This window comes from Carya illinoinensis, chromosome 4, assembly GCF_018687715.1.
Source record: "Carya illinoinensis cultivar Pawnee chromosome 4, C.illinoinensisPawnee_v1, whole genome shotgun sequence".
Classification (NCBI taxonomy): domain Eukaryota; kingdom Viridiplantae; phylum Streptophyta; class Magnoliopsida; order Fagales; family Juglandaceae; genus Carya; species Carya illinoinensis.
Window position 1 is genome coordinate 15391534 of NC_056755.1, and position 20804 is coordinate 15412337.

At 34.1% G+C, this 20804-nt stretch overlaps 2 protein-coding genes across 2 annotated transcripts; one reads left to right on the top strand and one right to left on the bottom strand.

The window, feature by feature from the left end:
- The first annotated feature begins 402 nt into the window (after positions 1-402).
- LOC122307753 (aquaporin SIP1-1-like) lies at positions 403-1384 on the top strand. Its single transcript, XM_043120835.1, has one exon. It carries the CDS (start codon positions 532-534, stop codon positions 1249-1251), a length of 720 nt encoding a protein of 239 aa, XP_042976769.1. The 5' UTR covers positions 403-531; the 3' UTR covers positions 1252-1384.
- An 11062-nt stretch (positions 1385-12446) lies between these two features.
- Positions 12447-13073, bottom strand: LOC122306279. The gene has a single exon (XM_043118713.1). The coding sequence runs from the start codon at positions 13071-13073 to the stop codon at positions 12447-12449; it is 627 nt and encodes a 208-aa protein (XP_042974647.1).
- Between the last annotated feature and the right edge of the window lie 7731 nt (positions 13074-20804).

Consider the following 20804-nt stretch of genomic DNA (forward strand, 5'->3'; position numbering starts at 1 on the left):
CCTCTCCATTGCGCTTTTGAGGGCTTCGGAGGAATCGTGTTGTATACATACATATATATATATATATATATATATACACATATATTCAATCATAGTAATTGATGCTTGAATAAATCAATGACAATTAGCAGTTTTCCTAGAGCTGCGGACAAAATGTGCACTTTCCTTGCAGAAGGGTCATTAATAAATACCAATGGCCATACATATCACGTGATCTTGACTTTCTTTAAAATATTTAATTTACGCATGCTGTGGCTGTTTTCTGCTACGTATTAGGTAAGCACAATTGTGAAGTGATCATGGGTAGGTGCGGTGGGAGCTCTTGAGCCAACAAAATGGCTTTAATTAAAGAATAAATATAGCCGGCCACCAAAATAAGTAGATTATACATATAGGCTTTTTGGCATATATATCCGTCTTTGTTTCTTTGGAAGGCCGGCAATTTGATGAAATTCGCTGTTGGCTACTTTCTTTGAACTCTCATTTTTATGGAGGGCAGGTAAAGATCAGAGCAAAGAGAAATATAGAAAGATGGGTGTGGTGAAGGCTGCAATAGGAGATGCAATATTGACATCTTTATGGGTTTTCAGCGCGCCAATGATGGGAATTCTTACGCCTATCATAGCCGCATACCTTGGCCTTCAAGCCATACCTGTGGCAGGCCTCTTCATTGCCACCGCGCTTGCTACCACACTTGTATTCTTATTCAGCTTGATCGGGAAGGCCTTGGGTGGCGCCAGCTTCAATCCATCTACCACGGTCTCGTTCTACGCTGCAGGCCTTAATCCTGACTCATCGATCATCTCTATGGCCACACGGTTTCCTGCACAGGCGGCCGGTGGAGTTGGGGGCGCCATGGCAATATTGCGAGTGATGCCAAGCCAATACAAACATATGCTTAGAGGACCTTCCCTGAAAGTGGATATGCATACAGGAGCCGTTGCTGAGGGTGTGTTGACCTTTGTGCTAAGCTTTGCACTCCTTTTAATAATGCTCAGGGGTCCCAAAAACCCACTTTTGAAGGTATGGTTGCTTGCTTTGACAACCGTGGGATTGGTTGTTGCAGGGTCTGGTTACACGGGGCCTTCCATGAATCCAGCCAACGCCTTTGGCTGGGCATTTCTGAACAATCAGCACAGTAATTGGGTACATTTCTACGTTTATTGGATCTGTCCCCTCATTGGAGCCACTTTGGCTGCTTGGATCTTTCGGTTTATTTTTATTCCAACAATCAAGCACAAGAAAGCATAATCTAGATAAGCTCCAGTACTTGTCTCTATGTAAAAGATTTTCTTTAATTGTCTGTTTCCCATTTTCTTTTCTTTTATCACCCTGGTGATTTTATAGCTTAATAAACAGGGATATGATATGATCCGTTAATGCAGAATACATTTATCATGCTTCCAAAACATGGTATTATATATGCAGTAACGTACAGGAGATTGAAGAAATTAATGTGCAAAGCAGGCAATTTGAAGCATTAATTTATGGCTAGAATGAATTTTCTTGGTTATGATTGTAAGCTAACCATATGGGAGAAATCTAGGAGTCCAAACAGGCAGATATCATATGCTATAAATCTGCACTTTTTTTCCTTTAATTTTTTATCCTAATTTCCAACATTCCAATATACTACAATCTTTCAATCAGGTTCAAAATCTACATAGCAAACATTCAAGCTCTTACACATGAACCTCAGTCCATTCCTCATGACTGCCAACAACTCAGCTGAATTTGGCATCAGAACCCCAACCATAAAGGAAAATACTTTAACCACAAAGTGATTACATAAAAATAATCCCACAAATTGATGTAGTTTGATATGATACGTCAGATTATCAAACTACATCAGTTTGTAAAGTAACTTTTATTATAAAGTAGATCTAATAGATTTCATAAAGTCACATTAATTTATGAGTTTACTTTGTGTAATTTTTTTGTGTCTGTAGCAATTCTCAACCGTAAAAAGATGAAAATTCCGCAACAAAACAAGTACCCTCATAATTCCTTATGATTTCAGTACTACCCCTAGCATATGGAGACCCGTTACCAAAGGAGCTAGTACCATCAATATTAACTTTCATTCTTCTCAAACCTGGATGAACAGTACTACTTCTCCACATTGGCTGCCTCTATCACAGTACGTGGTTATATATTAATACATTATTATTAATTGCAGGTTGTCTAAAAGATATAAAATGAAGTCTATTCATAAAAACAAAATGAAGTCGATTAATACCAATTTAAAATTGTTCCATAGGCTATAGATATATAGTGCACGGCAATTCACGATCACTAGAAATTCGGAATAATCGTCAGCATCTCCATAAAAATACGATCATATATATGCAAGTGGGAGCCATAAAATAATAGTTGTTGCCCTACTTATATATATACAAAATCTCTATGTATGTGTAGTCACTTTCACGTATTTTTTTGTACATTTCAATAATGTAATTGGCTATGTCACTTTTTTAAATATAAAATAATTTTTTTGGTCAATCACATTAGTAAAATACGTAAGGAGTATACAAAAGTGACTATATATGACAAAAAAACAAGTATATATATATTGTTTGAAATCATTAACAATATGAGAAAATGATTTTTTTAAAAAGTGGATAATTAAATTTAGGATGCCCACATGAAATTTTTTAATTTTTAATAGTAGATCCTACTATTGTTTAAAGAAATTAAGTACGCTGAGTTTGCATACACTGGTTGCATTTGGATATTGAGGTAATCTTATATATTCTGTGAATATTAAAGAAAAAATAATAAACAATTATTAAATAGTAGTGAATAGTAATACAAAATAGTAAAAAATAAAAAATAATAATAAAATAATAAATAATAATGAAATATGTTGAGAATACTGATCTACCACCCAAACTTGCCCTAAACCGACTATATCTAGCAATATTGATCATATGAGATCTTAATGATCATCACTTTCAAGAAAATACAAATTAATGCATTCCAATTTCCTACATATGTCAATTAATAATGACGCTTAATCGATCACGCCAAATATAATTGCATGGTACTTAATTCATAAATTACTACGATTTAAGCAGTATTTATTTATTTATTTATTTTTTATTATTAGCATTATTCTATTCATCATTCATATATTTCATATTTAGTAAAAAAAAAAAATTATAATATATGATATATGAGAATGATAAATAGAATTTTATTTATGTTTGTGTCACCTCGTACCCAACAACATGCATGTCACATGCATGCACCTCCAACTAGTATAACTAGTTAAATTTTTTAAATTAATTCTTTGTGTTAGGTGTCAATTTTAAAAGGATCTCTTCCTCCGAACTTAATTTAACAAAAGGAAAATACTAATTTGACCCTTCGGTCTGACTGCTTGCTTGTAGCTAGTATGTTTTATTTATTTATATTTTTAAATCGTTAAAAATGTTAATTTTAATAAATTTACATATTTTTTAAAACATGATTGACAGATAGGACGCCACATCAGAAGTAAACGCTAAAAAATAATTATTAACATGCTGAGATGAAAACATGAAGATCGAGGTCAAAAGTTAGAAAAATTCTACATCTAGTTGACTCAGGCGAACGCTGCATAAGCGGCTGCATATATGGTAAATTGGAAATGAACCGTTTCAGGTACATTGTCACGAGCTTCTCTTAATTTTATTTTATTTTTCATTTCATTTCCTTCATTTTTACGTTTTCTCTCTTTCTCAGTTCTTTCCGATTAAGTTGAAATATTATATATTTTATATATTTAGAATTAATATATTTTATTTATTTTATTAAATTATTTTTTATTTTATATGAAAAAATATTATGATGAATAAATCTAAATTGTAATTTAAATTGATTAATGACATGATTTATGTTTAATTTTATAACTTATGATTTAATTAGATAATATTCATTCACATGCATAATATTTTTTTGATATTCTATTCTTTTATTTTATTTTATTTTATTTCTCTTCTAATTTCTATCTTTTTTATAGGTCAAGAAATAAAATCATTAAAAAAATAAAATAACTCACGCAGAGAGGCTTTTTCTTTTGGAGTTGACAAAAGCATGGCTTAAAGATGCTTTTGAGCTTTACGTGCGGGCAGAAATTGGACGGAAGACTCAACCCACAAAAAAAAAAAAACTAAGAAAGAGGAGTTCACCTAAAAAAGAATTCTTTTCATTTTGATTCTTTTAACGCATGCCGCACGGGACCTCTTTTTGTTTTAAAAAGGGAATTGCACGCCGTATGGAAAAATGTCTTTCTTTTCGTTCAGTCTATTTCGTTCACACCGCACATATTTTTCTCTTAGGATATTTATTTAATGCCACACATAATTATTAATTGATAGAAAAGAAACTGCAGTATTGTTAAAGAGTTCATTAAGGAGTTTAGTTGTTGCTACAGTTTAGTCTTTTTCACTATTTTCAATCTCCATCTCTATCTATTTGACATGTTCTTTTCATTTTTTATTTTTTATTTAATTTCAATTTAAAATTTATGATGTATTTTTGATATTTTTGACTTAAAAGTTTAGACATTTTATTTACTATTTATTTTCTTTTATGTTAGTTATTTTTTTGTTTAGTTAAACTTCTATTAAATATGCATTATACTTACATTTTAAATTGATTAAAGGTTAATTAGGACTTATAATTTCAGTTTTATTATTTAATTTTCAGGTTAATTAATGATGATTGTTTAGCTTAGTTGATTCTTTAATTGTTAATTTCAATTTGTTAGTCTTTTACATTCCATTTTGATACTTAAAAAAATCTAAAAATATGAATCTAGTTTATGACTAGTGCCATTTTTTTATTTTTGTTATTTTATTTCCGTTGCACTCTTCCATTCATTATACATACCACCACTTTTATTTGTGAAACTTTTTACCATTTTATACGAGTTTGAATTTAAACAACTTTCCTCAATGAGATAATCTAGGAATTTTATTCCTAATTATTACACGACATCCTCCTACACTTGGAATAACTTTTGTGCTACTTATTTTTGAATGAGTCACCTCCCTCTCTGCGTTTCTTCTCTACCTCAAGAACTCCCTCTCTCGATCCTTCCACAAAGTTGTGCATCCCATTGAAGACCACGAGTTAGCAGTTGCTTGAAGCACCAAAGAAACCTCAATGACACGGTCCCTCCCCTCGAACCTGCCACCCTCCCTCCCTTAGCCGACTGATGGAAGTTTGAGACCACAAATCGCCACCACCTTAATCTTCAATCACAACATTATGTCATCTTCCTCAATTTCCCTATCTCGCCCCAATTCTGTTCATCCCAAAACTAGTTAGCCCTAACCCTAGCCCACTTTCTAGTTATCCTGAAGGCAAGCAATTTCTTCAAACTCTTGCAATATATATATATATTTTTAATTTTAGTCCTTATATAGTTTTATATATTAATATTGCATATGCATTCTCATCGAAGATTAGCTCTAGATTTGGTGTCTCATTCCTTGGAAACATGGGATTTGTTTGGTGGGTTTCTGTTATTATAGTCCTCACCATAATCAATTACTGAGAAGCAACCCACGAAAATGAAGAAATCACCCACACGAACGCAACCACTTGAAGCTCGAGCTCAAACCCACTTAAAAACAGACGACCTCGAGTTGCTGAAGACCACACCAGTTCACAAATCCACACCAATTCAAGTTGCCGAGCCGAAGACCACAAATCGCCAAAGAAAACCAAAGCACCAACGCAAGAGAAGCACCAACTTAAGATGAGAAGCACCAACGCAAGAGAAGCACCAACGCAAGAGAAGTTCCAAAATGCACTCAAATTGCTGAAGATGAGAAGCACCAGAGTAAGAATATGAAAAGCACAAATCTCCAAATACTGTAATTGGATGAAAATGAGTAGCACAAATCTGCAAGAAGAAAACTAGACCAAGTACAGTCGCCAACACGAATCACCGAAGAAATTTTCTAGCCGAAGATGAGAAGCACAAATGGCATTCTAGCCCAAAGGAAGAAGATGAGAAGCGGCAATGAGAAGTGGGAATGGAATCCGAAATGCACTACTCTGTTTTTTGTTTCTTCCTTTTTATTTTTTTAAATTAATAGCAGTTGCCACATTAGCAGTCCACGTCAGCCGATTGCGCGAAGACTGTAGCTGGCGACTTAATAACGGAATCGCAAAAGTTATACCATCCCCATTTAATTAATTCCTCAAATTCGCAGGAATCCTAAACCGATGGTTCTGTGCCAGTGAAATTACTCTGCATATTATATATTGGTGGCCTCTCATACTTTAGATTATAATTGGATTATGCAATTTCTAGGTATCTCATCTATTTTGGATAAGTTTAAATGTGTTTAGGTGTTAAGATGAGTTTAAATGTATTTATAAGAAGTTAAAAAAGGTTATAGGTTCTACATATAAAAATGTGTTAAGTTAAAAAAGGTTGTGGGTCCCACGTATAAAGAGGAGTTGAGTTGGGTTGAGTTGAGTTTAGTGATTTGAGAGTTGTGTGTTTAGATATTGGACTGAACTTAAAATTAAACCGAACTATGAACAAGTTCCAAATGGGCCTTTTGTCTACAATAATAGTAAATTTACAATTTGACGTATCACTTCAAACCACATCAATTTGTGAGTTTACTTTTATATAATTTCTTTGTGTCTGAAGTATTTATCTTATCTTGAAATAGCTAGAGCTTGATCACGGGTCCCCTCAAAGCAATAATTTTTGTGGTCGATCAGGGTTTGGATCTTTTTGTGTTCGGTTTGTTCATCAATTCAGTTACTCACTAGCTACTGTCTATTAAAAGCTGCTGCTAGCTGGTGTTGATAAAAACTGTGTTGTGTTTGTTTTCTCTGAATTATTTCAATAAGTCACTAGCTTATGTCTGTAAAATGCATGGCAAACATTAATATATGAATAAATTAATCAGTGGGCCATGAATTCATACTACATGGTCTAATTTGAACTCACATTCTCATTGATGTATTAAACCAAATACATAGTACTACAACTATAGAGAAACTGCCAAAGGCCTGGGCCTGATTGACATTACCTCCAGCCTCCAAAATGGAGGTATGGAGTTCGAAATCCCCCTCCCCAAATATATTTATATAAAAAAAAAAAAACTACAAAGAAAACTCAACTACTATATATATATATGATGCAGTGAGATATATAAAAAATCACTACAATATATTGGGGTGTGTAGATGGGAAACCTCGCCCATCCCTCCTTCACACAATCCCACACCACCACCCCCATTTTTTAATATTTTACCTTTTTTGTAATGTTTTTTTAAAAATTTTTAACATGTAACATGTGATTTGAAAGGAAAATACTAGCCGAATTGAGAGTTGGACCAATGTTACGTGTCATATTTTGATTGGCACATATAAGATATTTTAAAAAGCCTCCCTCTTGGCTGAAACTACAGATCTCCTTTCTTTGCACACCTCCCTCCCTCCCTCCCTCCCTCCCATTGAAATTGCAAAACCGAACTTAAGAAGAGCTTCACTTCCATTTTCGGAAAATTGGGCAGCAAAGTTCCATTTCCGGTGTGGGCCCGAAGTGTTTCTCTCTCAAAAACTGCGTGGCAAAGTTCCATTTTTGGCATGGGTCTATAAATATGGTATGCTTCTCTACTCTATTTTTATTTCTCTCTCTAAGTTTTACTTCTTTATTTTAGGTTTTCTTGCAAGATTGGTTTGAAGTGTCTGGAATTTTTTTTTTTCCATTTACGTGACCACTTGTTTTGTTTGTGAATATGTCTGTAATATTTTTTTCTAATTTTTTTTTTCCTTTTGGAACCCAAATGGAAAATACAGAGTTGTTAGCACAAAATCCATGCCCGAAACTAGATGGATCAATCTCTTAATTCAACAAGATTGTTGGTTGAAGTAATTTTCATTTTCTTATTCTATGCCACCATATCAGTATTTGTTATGATCATCATATTCAAACCAATCACAATTTTTAATTTTCACATTCAAGGCTAATACAATTTGTCATCTTTTTTACGTAGATCTTAACTATGATTTGGATAATGGAAATTACCTTTATGGTATTATAAAAAATAAATAAATTACCTTTATGGCGATTGCTAGTTGTGCTTTAGAATGTATTTACCAAAGTTTAGATATCTGGTGTAGTACCCATAATCATGGCCCAGGTATATGCTTCTATATTTTGTGTTTGTTATTCTTATTTTTGAGCTTCCATTTACCATAATCTTTCTTAGTTTGTAGTGTGTATTTGGTGTTATGACCATAGTCAATCTCATGTATAGTGTGTAATTTTATTTTTGTCCTTTAAAATATATTTGGACCTTTCTTAATATGTGGCCTCATTTTTTAGAGGATTTGTGTTATGGTAAAAATAGAATATCAAAGTTGTTTTTGATATGACCATAAAAGTGGTTCTGCAGCTACCGAAGCAAAAGAAGAAAAAGAATTGGATGTAAGGCTTGCTCCAATTTGAAACCTGGAAGAAGAAGAAACTTGTGATGTAGTATCAACTGAAAGAAGTAGGATCTGTTCGAAGCATCAAGTTGCATTTGTCATTTTATTGGTTGTGTGCTGATTTGTATATGGAAAAATCTAGTTGCAAGCACAATTACACACTAATATGTGTACCAATCTAATGTGATTGGTCAAAAAGTAGATTTGATTGAAAATAGTGCTAATTTAAACTTTGAATATGAATGAATTAGTATTGATACATATATTAATATGCGACTTTGTTTGTACTTAGCAAAACTCTTTGTATATTAATGATTCACACTGTAAAACCCAATTGTTTCCTCATGTGGACATGCTAATGTTCATGTTTTGATTTAGTAAATTTTAAGCTCTTTTATACATTTGCCGTATAGTTTCTTCTTCCTTGGCTTTTCTCGTTCAAATTGCTTGGAGATTTTGCTGAAGCATTATAGTACAAGATGCAACTTGCTTGTCAAAAAGTTATCCTGCAAGCAGGTTCATACACTGAAAAAAATTGTCCAATACCATTGACTTAATACATTCCATCTCTTTGCTAAGCAGAATAAAAGAACCAACTTGTAATGATATGAACTCGCGGAATTGGAATCCTTTGAACTCACAATCAATTTGAAAACTCACCTAAAAAAACTAAAAATCAAGTCAATGAATGGAGAATCTAAACCCGTTGAAGAACTCGTCTCAAGAACCTATATTACAAAGGAGGAACACTACAAAGGTTGTGATTTACCTTTGATAAGTTCAAACGTTCAATAAAGAACAAGAGGAGATAAACTCGATTCACAATGAATAAAATTCATCAGATTTCATAAATTTCAAAATGAGGCAATAAAGAGTATTTGAACTAAAATCTCACAAAACCCTAGGTAAGATAAAGCCCGCATCTTTCAAAAATGCCCATGAGTGAATAGTACAGTAACCCTCTTGAAACCCTAGTTCAACAAAATAATTACTTTCCTAACATGCCCTTAAGTCTTCCTCATAATAAACCTAGTTATTCTAAACTAATAAAATAAGAATTTTTAATGAAATAAATAAGTCCAAGGCCCTTCAATCACATAAACATAATAATAGGCCATCATTTATATTGTACTATTCCATTGCTTATATCACGTGGATGAGGATTGGATCTCCTTCTTTCAAGCCCATCTTGAATGTTGGGCTCTTGCTAGACTCTTCCCAAGTGGATTGTAGTAATCCTTGTATTGCTTCCTTGCACTTCTTATCTATAAATATTGTGATTGCCCAATTTGAAACTTGCAAAGGATTTCTATGGCTCGGTCTACCTTGGGGCTCATCATGTAAACATACATTCCAGTGACTTAATACATTCAATCTCTTTGCTAAGCAGGATTAAAAAAAAAAAAAAAAAACCCAAATGTAGGCATAAATACATTCCAGTGACTTAATACATTCCATTTCTTTGCTAAGCAAAATAAAAGAACCAACTGTAGGCATAAATACATTCCATTGACTTAATACATTCCATCTCTTTGCTAGGTAGAATAAAAAGAACCAACTTGTAAAAATACATTACAGTGTTTAACAAGCACTTTTAACAAAAATAGAGTTTAGTTCTTTTTCCTCTTTAATAGAAATCATGTACAAACACTTTTAATAAAACATAATCAGTTCTGCCTCAATTTCCACTACTAAAACACAATCAATTGTGCCTATCATCAATTTCAACTACTAAAAATTCCACACAAAAGAGTATTGATCATCATATATGCCACCATCTATAACCATTTATAAGGGTGTAGATCATCACCTTGGTTTGAGAGATGCATTTGAGAACCTTGCGCCTAAAGGGATAAAACATTGTAGAACCAAAATAAATTAAAACCATAAAACTCCACCACTATTTGACTAAAAATGTTATATGAAATGATAACAAAGCAAGCCACCACATAACCTGCAATGAAGGAGTAGTCAATCCTATACCCATATTAACTTGGTTATTTGTTCAAACTTGACCATGTGTATACTGTAGGGATAAATAAATATAGTAAGAACCAACTTGACTTTCTTCAATGGTAAATAAAAAAAAAAACCTAGAAAGAACCAAAATATTTTACATATTTATTAAAAAAACCAAGTTAAGTGAAATCATACAAGGCTATCTGCTACATTACCTGCAACAGAGGAGCAGTCGAAGGAGTAGAAAAATAATTGAGCGCATGTATCCAAAGTTGAGTTTTTTCATACTGTCGCAATTTAGATAATACTTGTCATACCTTCATTTTTTGTGTAGTTATATACATACAAAAATCAACAATAAACAAGGGGAAGTATACCTGGGTTTGAGCATCCTCATGTAATGTGCTGCTGGCATTGCATTCATATGCTCTAACTTCTACTGATAAGTGACTACTCCGCTGTGCAGGAAAATAAATATAAAAATGTATTGTTAAATTGTCAAAGCGATTGATGTGTTTGATGGAATTGACTTTTTTAAAATTACCAAGAAAGGAACCTCAACTTCACCACAGTTCATTCTCCTTTTCATACTAGGTTTCTTAAGAGATTTTTCAACTGGATGTACTTTTCTCTTTGATGGTGGTCTTCCTTTACTCTGAATTACCAACGGACTTAAAGCTCTACTTGTTGTGCCCTCCATGGTTATAGCTGGATCATTGCTTCTGCTAGCACATCTTCAATCCTCTTCAAGGTGCTTGAGCTTCCATTGCTCTATTTGACTGATCAATTTCATACAGCTGCTCTCGATCTTTGCAGAACTTGAACACAATTCATAGATTGAATTTTTGATCCTATCGTACCCTTGTCTCTTAGGGTTGCTACTTGCCTCATAACTACTCTTGACAAAGGTATATTTTCGCTTTATTTCCTTCCTCCACCTATCCAAAATATATTGTGGTAGTACTTCCCTCTTGCCTAATTGAGCCAAGATACGAAGAGCGTGTTTGTATAATATACCCCTAAATTCAAATAACTTGCAACTGCATTTAACCTCCAGAGTATGTTCATTGAGGGAAACAATGTAGTTTGCTCCTTTTAATAATTCATCACTCACTTGAATTTTATCGGTAACTACATACATATATTGTGTACCCTCGCATCCTAGAAAAGAGGCACTCAAATATAAAAATCTTCGCAATTCGTCTTGTATCTCGTTGAATTTGGCAAGTGTGTATTCTTTTTGAAACTATTGTTTTTCTACCTTCCTTCTAAGGGCTGAATCAGCAAGGGCTTCATTCTCTACCTTCCTCCTAAGGGCTGAATCGTATTGATCAATAAATTGTTTTAGAGTGGTCTTGGAGTTAACATAAATATCAAAAAATGCATTCATGCCTTCACTCTATTGTGTGGTTGACATTCCAACCCAAAATGTGTCTCTAGCATAGACTGGCATCCACAAACACCTATACCTATGTAGTGATTCGTACCATGCATTCTCATGAAGGTCATAAGTATCAAGGAAATTGCACCAACGTTTTTCTAACTCTTGCTCACTTAAAGAGTCATTCACACATTTTTGTAGAGTACTCTTGATTTCCTCATATCGAGAATGTGGCCCAAACTTTTCAGGAAGTTTTTTCATGATTTGCCACAAGCATAATCAATGCCTAGATGTTGGAAACACCCTTGTAATTGCAAGTTGCATTGCCTTGTCTTGGTTTGTAATAATTGCATTTGGTGGTTGGTCATTCATACACTTATCACGACTCAAACAACCACTAAAATGTATGTGCATCCTCGTTAGATATCAATCTACACCTAAATAAGATTGACTAACAATGATGGTTCACACTCTCAAAGGGTGCAAAAGGCATCTTATAGGCATTTGTCAGGTACGTTGTGTCGAATGTAATGGCATTCCTGAATGATTGATACGCAACTCTACTTCGGGTATCTACCCAAAACACATTCTTTAACATCAAGCCACTGTTCACATCCATCTCACAGTAGAAATCTGAATTTTTTTGTTGCATTTGTCAAAAGTAGTTAAGTAGAGTTTCAACACCTCCAACCCCGAGGCAAAGTTTTTGAGCTTTGTTAATATAGTTTCGATACTCCTTCTCTTCAAATGGCACATTCTTGTAACCACCCGCTTCAACAAGTAGAGACTTGAAATATTTCACCGTTCGTATTCTTGCCTCATCATTTATTTCAAACCTCTTAGTCACACATGCATCAACATTTTTAAAGCATTTGAAATGTCTTGCCTTTCCTGTACTACAAATGTGTGTGTGCTCCAAGTTTACGCTAGTTAGGGAATATCCGCCTTCATCATTCAAAGTCGCATTAATCCTAGCCATACACCCTAACTTCTCTGTTTGTCTTGGCTTGAGAACATTGGCAGCCTTACCATTTGATGTGCTTGGACGCGCACATACCAAGGTAAACCATCTAACACTCCCATCTTCTCCTTGTTTAGAATTCGTTCTATGCACTCCAACCCCCTTTTGCTTGACATACATCATATTGTAAGATTGAACTTCATCTTCATATGAGAATGTCATTCTGACCTTAGGTTCTTCACTGGTTTCATTGAGGAGTTGCTTATTAGCAACTCCTACCTCATCATATTCATTCTCCAAGAGATCTATGTTGGAATCCATTGCATGTTCAATCGTTGAATAAATATAAAAAAATCCAACCTAATTCAAAACAAAGTTAGAGTATAATACAACATAAGGGAAAAAAAACATGATTTATGTTTTACATCAACATTTCCAATCTAGAAATGCAGCCTAAGCTGTGGATGGACAGTATAGATGAGATGGTATGCACAATTCAATCTAGAAATGCAACCCAACCCTTACTTGGACAGTATATATCAGCTTGGGAGGTTTGGATAAAAGTTATCTACACATTTCTTTGTCACAATATTTGCAAATAGAAGGTTCATAGAAGTAAGTTGATTACTCGTAAACGATTAGGCCCCAAAAGCTCGATTCATAGCATCAAATCTTCTAAACCTTGAGATATATGTCATTACATGATGATTATATAAACGAAATTATAGGATGGCACGAGATGTAAAATCTTTCATCAAGGGCAGGATAAAGAAATTGAGTGGAGTAATCAGAGAATAAATGAAGATGAGTGAGATTTTTCACTAGCATAAACAAGGACATTTGGGTTACATTATTGGTATTTGAGATTTTTGTTCTAAATTTCTTTGACTAGATGACTAAAGTTTGATAATTAGAGAAGGTTTATCTTGAGCGGCTAGTAGTATTCTTTTGCATTGAAATTTATTTATTTGTTATGTTCTCTCTTGATGAATCTAAGAATTTGAGAAATATGGGTGTAACGAGCTTCGATCGCAAATGAAAAACTTGAAAAAGCCCTCCTTTTGTTCATTAACATTCTTTATGTTCATTATCACAAATAGGTGGAGTGCAATAGGATAACCTTAAAATTCATAAGAGTAGCCATTAAAATGTTTCATTATTTTAACATCAAACACAAATCACAACAATGGCTAGCAATAAATGGTCTGAAATGTAAATAAAAAATGGAGGTAAACAACATTTACTGCTCAAATTTGTGTGGGAGTGAGGGAGGCGGGAGGGTAGAAGGCTGGAAATGAAGATCTTTGTTAGAAAGAGATATCTACCGCACAAATGGAAGGATGGCATTAGACTCATTGATACTGTACAAGATGGAGGGAAGGAGAGGCAGTGAGGGATGAGGGAAAGATGGGTATTGTGGTAATGCTACAGAGCCCACTCTTTCTACGGAGCTCACTAATACTATACAAGATGGAGGGAGGGAGGGTTGAGGGAAAGATGGTATTGCAGGATGATGGGAGTTTGGTATGTTGGAATAATCAAAATAATTTTTCCGTCTATGTTTCTTTCTTTTTCACTTCATTTTGTATTATTTTAATAGGTCATGTGCTGTAATTGGTCAATTATCAGTAGAAAGATTGGGCTTCGTAGCATTACCTTGTTTGAAAACGACTACTTCATTGGGATGTTAACATTTTTTTATGTTGATGAGACCATGACAGAACAACTAGTACTACTTTTCTTAAAGATCCTTACCTTGGGGATTATTGCTTTTTAACGTACGTAATGATAATTCCACGTGTTCATGTCACTACCATGGGGCCGCTTTTACGTGCTAATGTGTCCATGCAACATCATATAAACGGTAACAACACTTTTCATGGAATATAAATAGTAATTATATCACCCTTCACATTTATTTATTTACTTATTCTCATTATTTTAATTTGTGGATGCAATTTTCATAAAGAAGAACTTGAGATGTCTAAAGGAAGATGTCTCTGATGCTTAAGTCAGTAAAACGTTATGCTCTTAGTCAAAGAATTTGTACATACTTGGTGGGTTATTTATAGAGGTTGAGGTGACTTTATATGGCAAGATTTTCCTATAGATATGACTCAGTGCCCATTTTGGTACGTGACCTTTTCTAGCACGATTCGGTTATTAAGACATGTGCCTACCAATCATCTTGCTTTGGCTTATCTTCAGAGATTTGTATCACATTGGGACACGGTTTGGCCATGTTTCCATATGGATTATGCTCTTCTAGAATTTATCTTGATGGACTGATCTTAACGTTAGAGAGGTATTGGTAGTTGTCCGTTCTTAAATTCACTATACGGTGTGTTTGACATATTTAATCTTTTAACCATCCTTGATCACATGAATCCCATGTGAGCATATCTTAATTGCCTGACAGCTCTTTTCTCACTTACTAGACATATTTATATGTAACACTATTCATGAATACACTACAACATAAGTGAGTTTTTGGGATGAACATTTTCATCCCAAAAAATAGTGATTTCGTCCTAAAATATTTCTTGGGAAGAAAAAAATCGTCCCAAGATCATTCCAATAATAGTGTCCCAAAAGATATTTTCAGACGAAAATACTAATTTCGTTCCAAAAAATATCTTTTGGTACGAATTTGAGCAAAACATTTGATTGAATTCAAACAGAATATTTTTTTTGGATGCTTGAATTTCGTCACAACATCATGTTCGAATGGTACAAACTTAACTTTTGAACACTAAATATATTCAAACTTATCCTTCATGAGTGGTCGATCAATACTAGAGTGGTCGATCGATACCAGTGTGTTCGACCAAATAGGCATGAGGTAACATTCGAACAAACAATATAATGGTTAAACAGTAAAATATGTTTAAATGTATTGAGTTAGATGTTTGATCGAACCGTGATAGAATCGAACGATTTGTTATGAGATGTCGTTCGAATGTTTAATTTCATGTTCGCTTATTTCTTTCAAACGGTTTCAAGTACTATTTGAACTTCTAATACTGATTATATTCGAATGTTCTGTATGAATATTGGAAAGGTTTTACTTATTCAGTTCGAATGGTAGCTATTTTATTTTACCCAATAATAAAAAACTAAATAGACATACATAATATTTTAACAAATACATTACAATTTGTTTAATATCCACAAAAGTAGTCTAATAAGTGTCAACTAAATAAATAAAACAGCAGTACTAGCATTTTTCATACAGAAATAGATCCCAAAATCTGTACATATAATGTAAATTAGTTGCTTGGAGACCTGAACTATTACATAAGTATCTATATTTGGAGTTGCACCTCTTTCCTAAACTCTTATTGTTGTTTCATGTGCATCTTCATGTCTGCTTGTTTCGCCAATTGAGCCTCTAACTTATGCCGCCTTGCAGCCATTTTTTTTTTTTTTTTATTTTGGAATTCACTTTCTCTAAAGCTATAGAGGTGTTAGAGTCAAACTTGGATGATGAGGAAGAGCTAGAAGGTTTTACACAGTGACTTAAACCTCTCAAATATATTGAACATTGACCTAGAACTTGTGTAAAAATTTTAACGTCACTTGTTGAGAAATTCTAATGTGATGCAGATTTAGCAAGTAGGGCAACCATTTTATCCTACCACAAGATAAAGAATTATTATCGTTAAAAATATTCAAATATGTTTAATTAAGACAGATTATAATACTTACATATTTTTCATAGGCATCAAGATGAATCCACTCTCCATTATGATTAGTATGTGATGCAGTATATAATTTTATCAAATCATAATTAGCATCTGACTCCTGCCACAAGAGACATTTGTTTATATATAAAGTCATTAGAATACCTCCAAATAATAAACTATATACAATAAAAAAATAAAATAACATTACCAATTTCTTAGAGAGGCAATGGAAAGATCTTGAACCTGCATGATGATGAATATTCAACTTTGACCTATTTGTTTTATTTATAGAACTTCCCTCCTGCATAGACATCTAACCATTCGCCCTCATTATCTGTAGATACTTCAAATGACTCAACATTTTTCTCAATTGTTGTATCAACAATTTCAGCCTCCATATTTTTATTACGTAATGAATAATCTCATACTGGCTCAAATTCACAAACAAATTAAAGACTGGTTGGCTTTCTTGGTATGCTTATTGATTAAAGGGATCATCTTCTTCTTTATCTTGGCATTCCGCCTTAGAGATAACATTATATATATTTCTTGGAAAAAAATTTTGTACTACTCGCCATTGATTTCCTAACTCAAGATCATCTAAGTAGAATACTTAAGATGCTTGGGAAGCCAAAATAAAAAGATAATCTTTATACCATTTTTTTTTTTTTATGTATTAATACTAAAACAATATTTATCATCATGCAGTCTCATTCGAGGATTGTTTAAATTCCACAAATCACACTTAAACGGATACACCACAAGCTCCTCCAAATCTCTCATTTCAATTATATCGACAATAACCCCATAGAAATCAATGTTTTCTCCGTCATGACTTCCTTTGACTAGAACACCACTATTTTGTATTTTCCAATAGAGTTCTCGATCCATTTTGTGATACTTACTTCCCCTAGAAATATATGCAGAATATCAAGTAGCGCATCTCAAGGGGCCACACACCAATGCATACAGTTCATCCAATATATTGTTTGGATTACTCGTATGCAATTGTACAACCCACATATTGATTAAAGTATAAATGTACAAATACATGACAATCATGACTTTTTAATCCAGTAATTTTTCAGTTATTTGTTCACACACACCTTGTTAAATTCAAGATATAACCGTTCAATAATTTAATTTTCATTAGTCACTCACAAAATGTAGTCCTTTCGTGCCTTGACAATATATACTATCCAATCAGCATATAGGCAAATGAACCAATTTCTTGTAAATGCATTTCCGGTCTCAATCACTTCAGATCCTTCTGTGAGTTTAATGTATCCTTCATTTTGCCTTCAATTGATATTAATGTTCCCAATTTGAAATAAAATACAGTTTGAACGGTATATATTATTGTTTGAATGGTAAGTCAAAACCGTTCGAACTTATATCAAACGGCTCTGTACATATAAGGTATCGGGGGATGCTTTTGAAAGCCACCATCACCCCTATAACATTCATTCAAAAACTTCAAATGTAACCAACTCAGTCAAAAGCAGCCATCACCACCATCGAAGACCTCTTTATTTCAAGAGGTACACCCTTACATTCAAATAATCGGTTTATTTCTATGTGTTTTGTTATATTATTTGTAGAAAATAGGAAAACTTCATTTTTCCATCAATAGATGCTGTAAGTGGCTAGGAATCCACCGTAGGTTGTTTCAAACTGTTGTGTAGTTGTTATTTATGGAAGAATGAAGGAATCAATGGATTCCTTTCGTTTTCATGTTCACTGAGTTGACTCAACCACGGCTGAGTTTGATCCATATATCGTTTGAACGATTTTGTATTCGTTTGAACGGTTGGAACTCAAACATTGAATTTTTGATCGGTTCATCATATGTTCAAACCGAATTTAACTTTAGAGTTCCAACATCATATATGTTTCACGAACAGTGTAGTAAAAATTATAACGTTTGAACAGTATAACATAAAACAGTTTCTCATTGTTTAAATTAGTATATAATTTTGTGAATATTCATGTATTATATTTTATAATTAATGTTGGATATATATTTTATTTTTTAAATTTCAGGTTAATAATGTCTTATAGGAGACCGTAAGCGTGGCAGACCATGGCAACCTTCCATCAAAACAGTTCGAGAGAGGACTATTTTATTAGAGCGTTAGGTAAAGATTTCTGAATTTTTGACCCTTATCTGGGAGGGTCATTCCTTGACATCAATCTTCATTGATCATAGTTAGACACAAGTCCTCAACCAGAAGGATGAAGCATGGGACCTCATTTCTTATATTGATATCGTCTTTGAGTTCTATAAAGAGCTTGGTGGTGCCAGCCCAGATGACGGAGGGGCATACATGATCTCTATCCGATGAGTTTCAATTATATTTTCAGCAGACAAACTCGTTGATTTTATTGGTATTCCTAGATTATGCACTACATATTCAAATATGGTGCCCAAAGAGTCTTCAGCTTCAAGCGATGGGGAGATGGCTGAGGATGAGAGATCTTATATAGATGAACTTGGTAGCCTCGATGATCATAAGGTAAGGGATTTGGTTGTTGGTCCAAATACTCCTCCCTATGATGGGACAAAGAGCATCAAACATGCAAATCTATCTGGTTTCTTAAAGATCATAAACTTGATCATCACCAACAATATTGATCCTTGGCAGCATAAGATAGAGGTTGGCATGGATCGACCTAATGGGTTATATATTTGATAGGATTCGATTAGAGGCTCGGTACATTAAGATGGATATATTGCTATTTGGGATCCTGATCACCCGAATTCGTCTACATGTCGGGGTCTTACTTGATATTGTCGATCATGTCCAGGAGCTGATGGGACCGATCAACTCCTCCACCCTGTCACAAAGCACTGGACACTGGAGACTTCGCCTTCGTGGTCCTATTCTAGTCCTGGTCGATACTCAAAGAGATGCAAAACCGGGAGTGGTGGCTGACCGATCATGGAAGAATGGAAGATTCTTGTCCGAAGACTCTACCAGGCTAAAGATTTGATCTCTTAGCCATTTTTCCTAGTTAGAGTCATGTTGTTTGTTGTAGATTTCCTAGGAAATGAAATTTCTCAAGTGTTGCCATCACTGGGCCCGAATAAATTACCTCCTCGCCTCAAATTGGACAACTTTTGCTGGGCTTCTACTGTCAAGTTTCCCTGCTTTAACGCCAATAATTCTTCAAAAAGCAGGAATTTCTACTGTCAAGTTTCTCTTTAAGGCAAAGCTTCATATCTTCCCAATCGGTAATAGTTGCTTGTCTATGTCGATGCAACTGCTCTTCTATACTTTGCCACCATACTCTCACTTGCCCTTTTAGTTTCATTCTTACGAATTGAACCTTCTTTTCGGTTGCCATATTAAACCATTCAAAATAGTCTTCCAGTGATATTAGCCAATCTTGAAAGCTGTTTGGGTTTAAGCTCCTATGATAATCGGGTACATCCACTCTAATTCGCTTAGACGCTTCGTCGAAGTGATCGTGCTCCCTAGGTTGTTGGTAAAGCCAAGGAAAACGACCAGCGTGGCCAACTCCCCAATGTCGGTTGTTCTCACCATTGTTTTCTCCACCTGCACCTCCATCTTGATCATTATTGTTGCACTGGTTCTCTCCATCACCACGATCTTCCTCCCGATTTTCTTGGTTAGGAAAGACTTGAGTAAGGTTGTTGAGTTGATTAGTCATCTGAAACAACATTTCATCACATTGCTCTTGCGTGAGTTGGTTACCACTATTATAGTGTTGTCCCCTTCTCGTACTCATGTCTATGATCACTGAAAGAACCTGGGACTAATGCCAAAATTGAGGTAGAAATCAAAACAAAATAAGGAAAATGTGTTGGGAATCTCTCCTCACACACTCTCGGGTAAATTACGCTGGACTCACACCAGACAATTGGAAAATTTCTCTAAAATCATTACTCTGCCTTTATTCATTGAGCCATCTCCTTTAATAGCTACAAATATTACAAATTTAAATTGTAACAAACATAGCTAAAAATCAGCTTTATGATACCAACAAAAATTCAAATTCAAACTAGCTAAAATTAGCTTTGCATAACCAACAAATAAAACTAAACTTTGAAATTTTAAAAAAATGGCTTAGAGATCAAATCTTAAGCCTGGTAGAGTCTTTGGACACGAATCTTCCATTCTTCTATCATCGGTCATCCACCAATTTGAAATTTAAATTGTGGAGTATCGGCTAGTGAGACATCCACACAGGCTGAGGCATCATGCATAGCTACTCGTGAGGAGATGACTGATATATTGCATGCATAGATCAACAAACAGACATTAGTAGCAATCGTAGGATGCGTCGATACACTGACATATGACATTCATTATCTATGTAGGCGTGTGTGGTTCACATGCCA

Bases quoted from the DNA above. Each gene is read 5' to 3' on its own strand.
- LOC122307753 (XM_043120835.1), top strand. From the start codon at position 532: ATGGGTGTGGTGAAGGCTGCAATAGGAGATGCAATATTGACATCTTTA.
- LOC122306279 (XM_043118713.1), bottom strand. From the start codon at position 13,073: ATGGATTCCAACATAGATCTCTTGGAGAATGAATATGATGAGGTAGGA.